This window comes from Phallusia mammillata, chromosome 2 (assembly GCF_965637545.1).
Source record: "Phallusia mammillata chromosome 2, kaPhaMamm4.hap1.1, whole genome shotgun sequence".
NCBI classification, from domain to species: Eukaryota; Metazoa; Chordata; class Ascidiacea; order Phlebobranchia; family Ascidiidae; genus Phallusia; species Phallusia mammillata.
In genome coordinates, this window is record NC_137253.1 from 5,191,969 (window position 1) to 5,206,437 (window position 14,469).

A 14,469-nucleotide genomic window follows, 5' to 3' on the forward strand; every position below is an offset into this window, starting at 1 on the left:
TAAAAAAATCTTAAAACCACAAATATTAATACGCTTATGAATATGACTGCTTAATGCTCTTTAACGCGTTTCGCAGAATAAAAGCCATTGACATATTCTGTTTCTGCAGAACATGCCGTTTTCAAAAAGCCCTAACTGGTTATTCTAATTTCGGGGGCTCTGTTCCGAATATTAACTTGAAGTCCATAACTCGCGCATAATGCCGCCGTGCCCGCTCGCCAGCAATCAATGACGCGCCACCGCCCAAAATGTCCAAAAGGGGTTCACTTTCGACACCAATATCTCGCGAACCAAACAAAGCTGAACAAAAAAAATTTAACACAATACTTTTGAAAGCATTAACAAACCATCGATGGCATTAATTTAAAAAAATCTTAAAACCACAAATATTAATACGCTTATGAATATGACTGCTTAATGCTCTTTAACGCGTTTCGCAGAATAAAAGCCACTAACATATTCTGTTTCTGCAGAACATGCCGTTTTCAAAAAGCCCTAACTGGTTATTGCAATATCGGGGGCTCTGTTCCGAATATTAACTTGAAGTCCATAACTCGCGCATAATGCCGCCGTGCCCGCTCGCCAGCAATCAATTACGCGCCACCGCTCAAAATGTCCAAAAGGGGTTCACTTTCGACACCAATATCTCGCGAACCAAACAAAGCTGAACAAAAAAAATTTAACACAATACTTTTGAAAGCATTAACAAACCATCGATGGCATTAATTTAAAAAAATCTTAAAACCACAAATATTAATACGCTTATGAATATGACTGCTTAATGCTCTTTAACGCGTTTCGCAGAATAAAAGCCATTGACATATTCTGTTTCTGCAGAACATGCCGTTTTCAAAAAGCCCTAACTGGTTATTGCAATATCGGGGGCTCAGCTCCGAATATTAACTTGAAGTCCATAACTCGCGCATAATGCCGCCGTGCCCGCTCGCCAGCAATCAATTACGCGCCACCGCTCAAAATGTCCAAAAGGGGTTCACTTTCGACACCAATATCTCGCGAACCAAACAAAGCTGAACAAAAAAAATTTAACACAATACTTTTGAAAGCATTAACAAACCATCGATGGCATTAATTTAAAAAAATCTTAAAACCACAAATATTAATACGCTTATGAATATGACTGCTTAATGCTCTTTAACGCGTTTCGCAGAATAAAAGCCATTGACATATTCTGTTTCTGCAGAACATGCCGTTTTCAAAAAGCCCTAACTGGTTATTCTAATTTCGGGGGCTCTGTTCCGAATATTAACTTGAAGTCCATAACTCGCGCATAATGCCGCCGTGCCCGCTCGCCAGCAATCAATGACGCGCCACCGCCCAAAATGTCCAAAAGGGGTTCACTTTCGACACCAATATCTCGCGAACCAAACAAAGCTGAACAAAAAAAATTTAACACAATACTTTTGAAAGCATTAACAAACCATCGATGGCATTAATTTAAAAAAATCTTAAAACCACAAATATTAATACGCTTATGAATATGACTGCTTAATGCTCTTTAACGCGTTTCGCAGAATAAAAGCCACTAACATATTCTGTTTCTGCAGAACATGCCGTTTTCAAAAAGCCCTAACTGGTTATTGCAATATCGGGGGCTCAGCTCCGAATATTAACTTGAAGTCCATAACTCGCGCATAATGCCGCCGTGCCCGCTCGCCAGCAATCAATTACGCGCCACCGCTCAAAATGTCCAAAAGGGGTTCACTTTCGACACCAATATCTCGCGAACCAAACAAAGCTGAACAAAAAAAATTTAACACAATACTTTTGAAAGCATTAACAAACCATCGATGGCATTAATTTAAAAAAATCTTAAAACCACAAATATTAATACGCTGATGAATATGACTGCTTAATGCTCTTTAACGCGTTTCGCAGAATAAAAGCCATTGACATATTCTGTTTCTGCAGAACATGCCGTTTTCAAAAAGCCCTAACTGGTTATTCTAATTTCGGGGGCTCTGTTCCGAATATTAACTTGAAGTCCATAACTCGCGCATAATGCCGCCGTGCCCGCTCGCCAGCAATCAATGACGCGCCACCGCCCAAAATGTCCAAAAGGGGTTCACTTTCGACACCAATATCTCGCGAACCAAACAAAGCTGAACAAAAAAAATTTAACACAATACTTTTGAAAGCATTAACAAACCATCGATGGCATTAATTTAAAAAAATCTTAAAACCACAAATATTAATACGCTTATGAATATGACTGCTTAATGCTCTTTAACGCGTTTCGCAGAATAAAAGCCACTAACATATTCTGTTTCTGCAGAACATGCCGTTTTCAAAAAGCCCTAACTGGTTATTGCAATATCGGGGGCTCAGCTCCGAATATTAACTTGAAGTCCATAACTCGCGCATAATGCCGCCGTGCCCGCTCGCCAGCAATCAATTACGCGCCACCGCTCAAAATGTCCAAAAGGGGTTCACTTTCGACACCAATATCTCGCGAACCAAACAAAGCTGAACAAAAAAAATTTAACACAATACTTTTGAAAGCATTAACAAACCATCGATGGCATTAATTTAAAAAAATCTTAAAACCACAAATATTAATACGCTGATGAATATGACTGCTTAATGCTCTTTAACGCGTTTCGCAGAATAAAAGCCATTGACATATTCTGTTTCTGCAGAACATGCCGTTTTCAAAAAGCCCTAACTGGTTATTCTAATTTCGGGGGCTCTGTTCCGAATATTAACTTGAAGTCCATAACTCGCGCATAATGCCGCCGTGCCCGCTCGCCAGCAATCAATGACGCGCCACCGCCCAAAATGTCCAAAAGGGGTTCACTTTCGACACCAATATCTCGCGAACCAAACAAAGCTGAACAAAAAAAATTTAACACAATACTTTTGAAAGCATTAACAAACCATCGATGGCATTAATTTAAAAAAATCTTAAAACCACAAATATTAATACGCTTATGAATATGACTGCTTAATGCTCTTTAACGCGTTTCGCAGAATAAAAGCCATTGACATATTCTGTTTCTGCAGAACATGCCGTTTTCAAAAAGCCCTAACTGGTTATTCTAATTTCGGGGGCTCTGTTCCGAATATTAACTTGAAGTCCATAACTCGCGCATAATGCCGCCGTGCCCGCTCGCCAGCAATCAATTACGCGCCACCGCTCAAAATGTCCAAAAGGGGTTCACTTTCGACACCAATATCTCGCGAACCAAACAAAGCTGAACAAAAAAAATTTAACACAATACTTTTGAAAGCATTAACAAACCATCGATGGCATTAATTTAAAAAAATCTTAAAACCACAAATATTAATACGCTTATGAATATGACTGCTTAATGCTCTTTAACGCGTTTCGCAGAATAAAAGCCATTGACATATTCTGTTTCTGCAGAACATGCCGTTTTCAAAAAGCCCTAACTGGTTATTCTAATTTCGGGGGCTCTGTTCCGAATATTAACTTGAAGTCCATAACTCGCGCATAATGCCGCCGTGCCCGCTCGCCAGCAATCAATTACGCGCCACCGCCCAAAATGTCCAAAAGGGGTTCACTTTCGACACCAATATCTCGCGAACCAAACAAAGCTGAACAAAAAAAATTTAACACAATACTTTTGAAAGCATTAACAAACCATCGATGGCATTAATTTAAAAAAATCTTAAAACCACAAATATTAATACGCTTATGAATATGACTGCTTAATGCTCTTTAACGCGTTTCGCAGAATAAAAGCCATTGACATATTCTGTTTCTGCAGAACATGCCGTTTTCAAAAAGCCCTAACTGGTTATTCTAATTTCGGGGGCTCTGTTCCGAATATTAACTTGAAGTCCATAACTCGCGCATAATGCCGCCGTGCCCGCTCGCCAGCAATCAATTACGCGCCACCGCTCAAAATGTCCAAAAGGGGTTCACTTTCGACACCAATATCTCGCGAACCAAACAAAGCTGAACAAAAAAAATTTAACACAATACTTTTGAAAGCATTAACAAACCATCGATGGCATTAATTTAAAAAAATCTTAAAACCACAAATATTAATACGCTTATGAATATGACTGCTTAATGCTCTTTAACGCGTTTCGCAGAATAAAAGCCATTGACATATTCTGTTTCTGCAGAACATGCCGTTTTCAAAAAGCCCTAACTGGTTATTCTAATTTCGGGGGCTCTGTTCCGAATATTAACTTGAAGTCCATAACTCGCGCATAATGCCGCCGTGCCCGCTCGCCAGCAATCAATTACGCGCCACCGCTCAAAATGTCCAAAAGGGGTTCACTTTCGACACCAATATCTCGCGAACCAAACAAAGCTGAACAAAAAAAATTTAACACAATACTTTTGAAAGCATTAACAAACCATCGATGGCATTAATTTAAAAAAATCTTAAAACCACAAATATTAATACGCTTATGAATATGACTGCTTAATGCTCTTTAACGCGTTTCGCAGAATAAAAGCCACTAACATATTCTGTTTCTGCAGAACATGCCGTTTTCAAAAAGCCCTAACTGGTTATTGCAATATCGGGGGCTCAGCTCCGAATATTAACTTGAAGTCCATAACTCGCGCATAATGCCGCCGTGCCCGCTCGCCAGCAATCAATTACGCGCCACCGCTCAAAATGTCCAAAAGGGGTTCACTTTCGACACCAATATCTCGCGAACCAAACAAAGCTGAACAAAAAAAATTTAACACAATACTTTTGAAAGCATTAACAAACCATCGATGGCATTAATTTAAAAAAATCTTAAAACCACAAATATTAATACGCTTATGAATATGACTGCTTAATGCTCTTTAACGCGTTTCGCAGAATAAAAGCCATTGACATATTCTGTTTCTGCAGAACATGCCGTTTTCAAAAAGCCCTAACTGGTTATTCTAATTTCGGGGGCTCTGTTCCGAATATTAACTTGAAGTCCATAACTCGCGCATAATGCCGCCGTGCCCGCTCGCCAGCAATCAATTACGCGCCACCGCTCAAAATGTCCAAAAGGGGTTCACTTTCGACACCAATATCTCGCGAACCAAACAAAGCTGAACAAAAAAAATTTAACACAATACTTTTGAAAGCATTAACAAACCATCGATGGCATTAATTTAAAAAAATCTTAAAACCACAAATATTAATACGCTTATGAATATGACTGCTTAATGCTCTTTAACGCGTTTCGCAGAATAAAAGCCACTAACATATTCTGTTTCTGCAGAACATGCCGTTTTCAAAAAGCCCTAACTGGTTATTGCAATATCGGGGGCTCAGCTCCGAATATTAACTTGAAGTCCATAACTCGCGCATAATGCCGCCGTGCCCGCTCGCCAGCAATCAATTACGCGCCACCGCTCAAAATGTCCAAAAGGGGTTCACTTTCGACACCAATATCTCGCGAACCAAACAAAGCTGAACAAAAAAAATTTAACACAATACTTTTGAAAGCATTAACAAACCATCGATGGCATTAATTTAAAACAATCTTAAAACCACAAATATTAATACGCTTATGAATATGACTGCTTAATGCTCTTTAACGCGTTTCGCAGAATAAAAGCCATTGACATATTCTGTTTCTGCAGAACATGCCGTTTTCAAAAAGCCCTAACTGGTTATTCTAATTTCGGGGGCTCTGTTCCGAATATTAACTTGAAGTCCATAACTCGCGCATAATGCCGCCGTGCCCGCTCGCCAGCAATCAATGACGCGCCACCGCCCAAAATGTCCAAAAGGGGTTCACTTTCGACACCAATATCTCGCGAACCAAACAAAGCTGAACAAAAAAAATTTAACACAATACTTTTGAAAGCATTAACAAACCATCGATGGCATTAATTTAAAAAAATCTTAAAACCACAAATATTAATACGCTTATGAATATGACTGCTTAATGCTCTTTAACGCGTTTCGCAGAATAAAAGCCACTAACATATTCTGTTTCTGCAGAACATGCCGTTTTCAAAAAGCCCTAACTGGTTATTGCAATATCGGGGGCTCAGCTCCGAATATTAACTTGAAGTCCATAACTCGCGCATAATGCCGCCGTGCCCGCTCGCCAGCAATCAATTACGCGCCACCGCTCAAAATGTCCAAAAGGGGTTCACTTTCGACACCAATATCTCGCGAACCAAACAAAGCTGAACAAAAAAAATTTAACACAATACTTTTGAAAGCATTAACAAACCATCGATGGCATTAATTTAAAAAAATCTTAAAACCACAAATATTAATACGCTTATGAATATGACTGCTTAATGCTCTTTAACGCGTTTCGCAGAATAAAAGCCATTGACATATTCTGTTTCTGCAGAACATGCCGTTTTCAAAAAGCCCTAACTGGTTATTCTAATTTCGGGGGCTCTGTTCCGAATATTAACTTGAAGTCCATAACTCGCGCATAATGCCGCCGTGCCCGCTCGCCAGCAATCAATGACGCGCCACCGCCCAAAATGTCCAAAAGGGGTTCACTTTCGACACCAATATCTCGCGAACCAAACAAAGCTGAACAAAAAAAATTTAACACAATACTTTTGAAAGCATTAACAAACCATCGATGGCATTAATTTAAAAAAATCTTAAAACCACAAATATTAATACGCTTATGAATATGACTGCTTAATGCTCTTTAACGCGTTTCGCAGAATAAAAGCCATTGACATATTCTGTTTCTGCAGAACATGCCGTTTTCAAAAAGCCCTAACTGGTTATTGCAATATCGGGGGCTCAGCTCCGAATATTAACTTGAATTCCATAACTCGCGCATAATGCCGCCGTGCCCGCTCGCCAGCAATCAATGACGCGCCACCGCTCAAAATGTCCAAAAGGGGTTCACTTTCGACACCAATATCTCGCGAACCAAACAAAGCTGAACAAAAAAAATTTAACACAATACTTTTGAAAGCATTAACAAACCATCGATGGCATTAATTTAAAAAATCTTAAAACCACAAATATTAATACGCTTATGAATATGACTGCTTAATGCTCTTTAACGCGTTTCGCAGAATAAAAGCCACTAACATATTCTGTTTCTGCAGAGCATGCCGTTTTCAAAAAGCCCTAACTGGTTATTGCAATATCGGGGGCTCTGTTCCGAATATTAACTTGAAGTCCATAACTCGCGCATAATGCCGCCGTGCCCGCTCGCCAGCAATCAATGACGCGCCACCGCTCAAAATGTCGTAAAAGATATTTTTCATAGTCTCATATTTTAGTTTGAAACTTATAAATTGTATATTTCGACTTGATTTTGTGCAAGTTAGGACTTGTTTTTCTGGGTCAAAGTTGTTTACTTACACCTTGACTGAACGTGCGCTGCGTGAGGCGATACCTGCGACGCGCGGTTCTTCTGTTCTGCATCTCCGTGCTCCGAGGCGGTCAAAGTCTCTTAATCACGGGCTCGAGCGTTATCTTACGGACAATGGTATATATTCACTAAGCAAATAAAGAGACGTTCTATTCTCTTTGAGAACTATCCTCTTGCGGAACGAATTCTTGTCAGTTGGAAGCTTATTGTTTGAAAAAAATTCTTTTGTTACTTTACTTACTTGTGAAGCAAACAAACAACTTTGAATGATGATTGAAGCTCGCAACTTTCGTAAGGTAAGTGCTATATATAATGTTTAGTGTTTTATTTTATAACTACAATCTGTAATGAGGAGGAAGAAAAGCTTTTGCAGTGCAGCGTCAGGTTTTTCAGCTTACGACTTAGTGAAAGTTATTAACTGGCGCTTTTGTCATTTAGGGTTTATTTTGTTGTTCGTTTTGTAAGTAGTGCTTGTGGATGGTTTTTCAGCATTAGCAAGTAACAAAAACGTATTATTTAAAATATTCTTTAATTGGCGTCTCAGTGAAAGTGTTGTTTAGCTGTTGGAAAGTGGAAATGTTGGTTAGCTGTTGCAAAGTGGAAAGTGTTGGTTAGCTGTTGCAAAGTGGAAAGTGTTGGTTAGCTGTTGCAAAGTGGAAAGTGTTTTGTTGCCGTTCAATGCAAGTGTTGTTTAGCTGTTGCAAAGTGGAAAGTGTTGTTTAGCTGTTGCAAAGTGGAAAGTGTTTTGTTGCCGTTCATTACAAGTGTTGTTTAGCTGTTGCAAAGTTGAAAGTGTTGTTTAGCTGTTGCAAAGTGGGAAGTGTTGTTTAGCTGTTGCAAAATGGAAAGTGTTTTGTTGCCGTTCATTACAAGTGTTGTTTAGCTGTTGCAAAGTGGAAAGTGTTGTTTAGCTGTTGCAAAGTGGGAAGTGTTGTTTAGCTGTTGCAAAATGGAAAGTGTTTTGTTGCCGTTCATTACAAGTGTTGTTTAGCTGTTGCAAAGTGGGAAGTGTTGTTTAGCTGTTGCAAAGTGGAAAGTGATTTTGCAGCTGTTACCATCCCCGGTGGTACCATTGAGCATGGAATCACGGAGTTGCAAAATCGTCCCCCGATTCGAAACGTCGACGTTGTGGTTTTGGCCCTGGGTACGAACAACATCCCAAGTGATGCGTTTGCAGTTAGAACCCAGTGGCGTTGGTTGGCCAGAAAAATTCCCGGGGATATTCTTCGGCTGATCAACTGCACCAAATCGTTGTACCCCCATGCAAAGGTCAGTGTGAAATGAACATATTCATTTTGTGCCTTAACTACCTTGGTCGTTTTTTTATAACCTGTTTCGTTAACCAAACTGCTAATTAGCTTCATCTCCAGTCAACGCCTTCTAAACTTCCATGGATACAAAAATGTGTTTTATAGATCTTCATCGCAGCACATTCATTCAGGGTTTGGTAACCTAATAATGTACCATGTTGTATATTTTATCATGCCATTGAACAATGGGATGTATTTTTTTAATCTTGTAAATACAGGTATACTGTTGTGGAATTCTGCCACAGCACTGGCACAGCGAGCGTGGCTTTATTCCCCATGTTAACCTGGCAATTCGTGAGGCTGTAAGTCAAAGCAATGTCACGTATTTGGACTTCGCTGTACCAAACACACCCGAGCTGTGGTATGACAAGGTTCACCTCTCCGATGATGGACTGACCGTTTATTTGCGGCAGCTTGAGGAATGGATTACACCACCAACACTTCCGAAGTTAGTTAGGAAACAAACTGAGGTATCACTTTCCGAGGGTTTTCCTGCGTTGTCTGATTTGCCAGGATCAGAAACCCAGAAAAAGAAGGCAACGGAGGTCCGCCAAAGCTATGCCCAGGCGGCAAGATTGTTGGTAAAACCCCGGGTAAGTTTTTATAATAAGTTGCTTCTGAAAAAAAACAAATAACAAAACTTAAAACTCTACAGATTACAAAACCCACCACACTAACGTCATCACCGAAGAGCAAACCACCAACACCAAGCACAACAAGCCGTTCATCACCACCAGCACCGATCACGCCGCCGCAACCACGACCAAAGAACAGCCCACCACCACCAAGCAACTCAACACGTTCACCACCACCAGCACCGATCACGCCGCCGCAACCACGACCAAAGAACAGCCCACCACCACCAAGCAACTCAACACGTTCACCAGCACCGATCACGCCGCCGCAACCACGACCAAAGAACAGCCCACCACCACCAAGCAGCTCGACACGTTCACCACAACCAGCACCGACCACGCCGTCGCAACCAGCACCGACCACGCCGTCGCAACCTTCAAACAAGGTTTGTGTTGTTCAAAATGTTCGATTAATTGGTGGGGCTAATCGACAAGAAATAACCAAATCTGAAATAGAAGTTGCGGCAGCTAGTTTGGGTATTACAGATGTTAAACCTTTTTCAAACTTGGAAAGTCTTGTCAAATTTATCTACAACAAAAAAATGTCAAAGAAAGAAATACAAACGAAAGCAAAATATTTAGAACGTGTTTGGCAACAAAATAGAGTAAACCAATCGCAGTGTGACAGTAACAGTCCAGAGTTTGTTGACACCAACACCCAGTCTAAGTGTGATGTAAGTTTATGGACCCCTTCAGACATATTAGTGGACCAAACTTCATTTGTTTTGCCGTCAGACGATTGGAATAAAATTTACGGTTCAGTAAAGAGTCGTTACATTCGCAATAAAAATTGGACAGATATTTTTAGAAACATGCTAAAAAAGTCAAACAGTTTTTGTTCTTTTGTTTTCAAATCCCACCGCTGGAACAAACATAAAACCGACCAATGCGTTTTTCATTGTTTTGGGAATTGCAAGTTTGAATTTTGCACCCGCAAATTCGAGATTGATTTGTTTGACAACATAACAAAAGAGTTTTGCGTGAAGTATAGTGGAGAAGTGAAGCACCGTAAAAACGATTTTGTAAGTTGCCAACTGAAAGGAGAGCGTAGAGAGGAAATGAAAAAAACGCTGCAGAACAAAAAAGCGCGACTCCATAGCAAAGACTTGGTTGACACTCTTTCAGAAAGTGTTTACGAATCCGGAAATAGAGACGGTGCTCCGAGTGCAGAAGTGTTAAGGAAAGTCAGGCAACAAGCAAGAAAGATAGAGGTGCCAGACAAATGCGAGTTGACAGCGTTGCAAAAAATGTTTGAGACTCAGAGAGCGAGTAGCCTTGGAGGAAAGATTCCTGGGGTTTTGAGAAAATGGTCTGGTGAGCCGCGCTCGGTAATGTTGTGGTCAGAGGACACTTTAAGAATTTTTCACGATCGTACGCAGTTCGACGCAGCGTACATTGATGCAACGGGCGGTGTGATAATGGGCGTCTCAAAATCCAAGCCGTTTTATGCTTATGAAATTGTGGTGCGTCACCCTTTTAAGGGTAGGGCGCCTTTGGCGGTCATAACCTACGTTTCGAATTCGCATAATGCTGCGTCAATTAAAAACTTTATCATGTCGTTCAAAAGCGACGAAAGTCTTGTTTGTGGTAAATCCCGCCCGCGCCTTTTTATTTGCGACGGAAGCATTGCTTTAATTCATTCGGTTTTATCGGGTTTTTTCGAGGAAAGTCTGGACACATATTTAGAACGTTGTTTTGCAGTAGTATCAGGAAAAGCATCAAAAACGATGATCAACAAACCGTTTTTGCATTTATGTACCAGTCATACTATGAAAAATATGAAAAAGCTGGCGAGTTTAGTTAAGAAGCGAAGACAGGAAGTCATGTATATCATGGGTTTACTTACTTGTGCAGATACATTGGAAAGTGTAGCAGACATTTTGCATCATATGACGATTCTTTTTACAGCACGAGACACAGAGCAAGCAGAACAGAGTTGGCATTATTTAAAACAAAAAATTGAACGTGAAACTATTCAAAAGAGCAGTAAAAATGAAACAGAAGAAAGAGAAACCATTGAGTTTGAGGCAGACCCAGTGGAGGGCAATCCGTTTACAGATTATTTTGGTGAGGTTATTGAAAAGGCAAAATTGTGTGTTTTAAACAGTGGGCAGGATAACGAATTTTATTGTCCTGAATTAATGAATAAGTTTATCAAGTACACTCTTCCCAAACTCGCCTTGTGGTCAAGTTTGATGCTTGGGAATGTTGGTCGACACGGTGAAACTCAGGTTTATAAAGGTTATTCTGATTTTTACAATGAAGTGCAGGCAAGAACTGAGCAGAATTTTACGAAAGACAATCGAACGCAAGGCATTATGGAAAAAAGTCAACAGGAACTAAAAAGGACTAGGTGTCAAGAAAGAATATTTAAAGGCTTACATGAGTTTGCACAAGTTTATGCAGACAGTCATCGTGGGTTGGTTCGCGAGTACAAAGATGGTATAAGGATAGGTGAAAAGAGAAAGCGAAAACAAACAGCAGCAAGGGAAGCTGAAGAAAAGTGGCAAAAACGAAGTAGGCTCACAGCTCCAGACAAAAGCATGGGAAAGTATATGCAATCTCCCGCAGTGTCCCTGCGGGACTGCTTAGGCTCGACAGTTCAGCGAAAGGACGATGCAAAGAAGAGAAATCAGCGTCAATTAACAAAAGGTTTATGTGAGCACGAACAATCAGGTTTAGCTCGGCGCTGTTGTGCAACAAAGTGGGAAACAAAGTTTTCTTTAACCTCAGATGACTTGGTGGATGTAAAAAAGAACAAATTTTGGCTTGGCGATAATCATATAGACTCAGCAATGAACATTCTTTCTGAGCAGTTTCCTCATATTGGAGGCTTGCAAAGCTGTTTCGCGTTTTTAGGTTGTACGGACACGTCGCCTATTTACACACCTCAGCAAAAATTTGTTCAAATTATAAATGTCCAGGGCAATCACTGGGTTACTGCGTCCAATGTATTTTCAGACAATGACTCCACTGTTATGATTTACGACAGTGGTAACACAAAATACAATATAGAAGAAGAACTCCCCATTTCAAAACTTATTACCTGTAAAAACAAAAATATTAATTGTGTTTTCCCCAATGTGTCTCGACAGAGAGCAGGATCAGGAAACTGCGGTCCGTTCGCGATAGCATTTGCTGCTGCGCTGTGCATCGGTATGCGACCTGAAGACGCAGTGTTTAAGGAGGCGAGTTTGCGCAAGATGATTGGAAAGTGGCTGGAAAACAGAAAAGTTTGCCCGAACGATATAATTTCTGGTCGGGCAATTACAAAGCGCATCAGGGACTCCTTTGAGATTCCAGTTTACTGCAAGTGTAGGTTAGCTGACAACAAGCAGCTTTATACTGAATGCGACAGATGTAAGGAATGGTACCACCCTGGCTGTGTAAAGGTAACAGTTCCAAATAATGTTTGTGACAAAAATGTAGTCTGGTACTGTGACAAATGCAGTGTACAAAACGTTTAAATAAAATTGATTATTTAATAGTTAATATTTCATATTAAATATTATCAGTCATATTAAATATTATCAGAAATTCTTGTTAAGGAAAAAGAGAAACAAAAAACATAGTAATGACTCTCAAATGGTCCGGCCTTCACGAGTTGAGCCAGTCGTACTTCGGAAAACCGGAGGTAATCATCGATCTGGCTCCGGCGAGAGTCGCGAGTACCTCGTTACGCGAGGGAAACCAACGGACATGTACTGCGCAACCAAAGAGTATTGTGTTAAAAGTTTTTTGTTCAGCTTTGTTTGGTTCGCGAGATATTGGTGTCGAAAGTGAACCCCTTTTGGACATTTTGAGCGGTGGCGCGTCATTGATTGCTGGCGAGCGGGCACGGCGGCATTATGCGCGAGTTATGGACTTCAAGTTAATATTCGGAACAGAGCCCCCGAAATTAGAATAACCAGTTAGGGCTTTTTGAAAACGGCATGTTCTGCAGAAACAGAATATGTTAGTGGCTTTTATTCTGCGAAACGCGTTAAAGAGCATTAAGCAGTCATATTCATAAGCGTATTAATATTTGTGGTTTTAAGATTTTTTTAAATTAATGCCATCGATGGTTTGTTAATGCTTTCAAAAGTATTGTGTTAAATTTTTTTTGTTCAGCTTTGTTTGGTTCGCGAGATATTGGTGTCGAAAGTGAACCCCTTTTGGACATTTTGAGCGGTGGCGCGTAATTGATTGCTGGCGAGCGGGCACGGCGGCATTATGCGCGAGTTATGGACTTCAAGTTAATATTCGGAACAGAGCCCCCGAAATTAGAATAACCAGTTAGGGCTTTTTGAAAACGGCATGTTCTGCAGAAACAGAATATGTCAATGGCTTTTATTCTGCGAAACGCGTTAAAGAGCATTAAGCAGTCATATTCATAAGCGTATTAATATTTGTGGTTTTAAGATTTTTTTAAATTAATGCCATCGATGGTTTGTTAATGCTTTCAAAAGTATTGTGTTAAATTTTTTTTGTTCAGCTTTGTTTGGTTCGCGAGATATTGGTGTCGAAAGTGAACCCCTTTTGGACATTTTGAGCGGTGGCGCGTCATTGATTGCTGGCGAGCGGGCACGGCGGCATTATGCGCGAGTTATGGACTTCAAGTTAATATTCGGAACAGAGCCCCCGAAATTAGAATAACCAGTTAGGGCTTTTTGAAAACGGCATGTTCTGCAGAAACAGAATATGTTAGTGGCTTTTATTCTGCGAAACGCGTTAAAGAGCATTAAGCAGTCATATTCATAAGCGTATTAATATTTGTGGTTTTAAGATTTTTTTAAATTAATGCCATCGATGGTTTGTTAATGCTTTCAAAAGTATTGTGTTAAATTTTTTTTGTTCAGCTTTGTTTGGTTCGCGAGATATTGGTGTCGAAAGTGAACCCCTTTTGGACATTTTGAGCGGTGGCGCGTCATTGATTGCTGGCGAGCGGGCACGGCGGCATTATGCGCGAGTTATGGACTTCAAGTTAATATTCGGAACAGAGCCCCCGATATTGCAATAACCAGTTAGGGCTTTTTGAAAACGGCATGTTCTGCAGAAACAGAATATGTCAATGGCTTTTATTCTGCGAAACGCGTTAAAGAGCATTAAGCAGTCATATTCATAAGCGTATTAATATTTGTGGTTTTAAGATTTTTTTAAATTAATGCCATCGATGGTTTGTTAATGCTTTCAAAAGTATTGTGTTAAATTTTTTTTGTTCAGCTTTGTTTGGTTCGCGAGATATTGGTGTC

General features: G+C 40.2%; 1 protein-coding gene across 1 annotated transcript; it reads left to right on the plus strand.

Annotated features, from left to right (window-relative positions):
* Positions 1–7,562: 7,562 nt before the first annotated feature.
* On the plus strand, positions 7,563–12,705 carry LOC145212836 (uncharacterized). Its single transcript, XM_080081097.1, has 4 exons — positions 7,563–7,589; positions 8,233–8,562; positions 8,822–9,196; positions 9,259–12,705. The coding sequence occupies exons 1-4, from the start codon at positions 7,563–7,565 to the stop codon at positions 12,703–12,705; spliced, it is 4,179 nt and encodes a 1,392-aa protein (XP_079937223.1).
* The last annotated feature ends 1,764 nt before the right edge of the window (positions 12,706–14,469 follow it).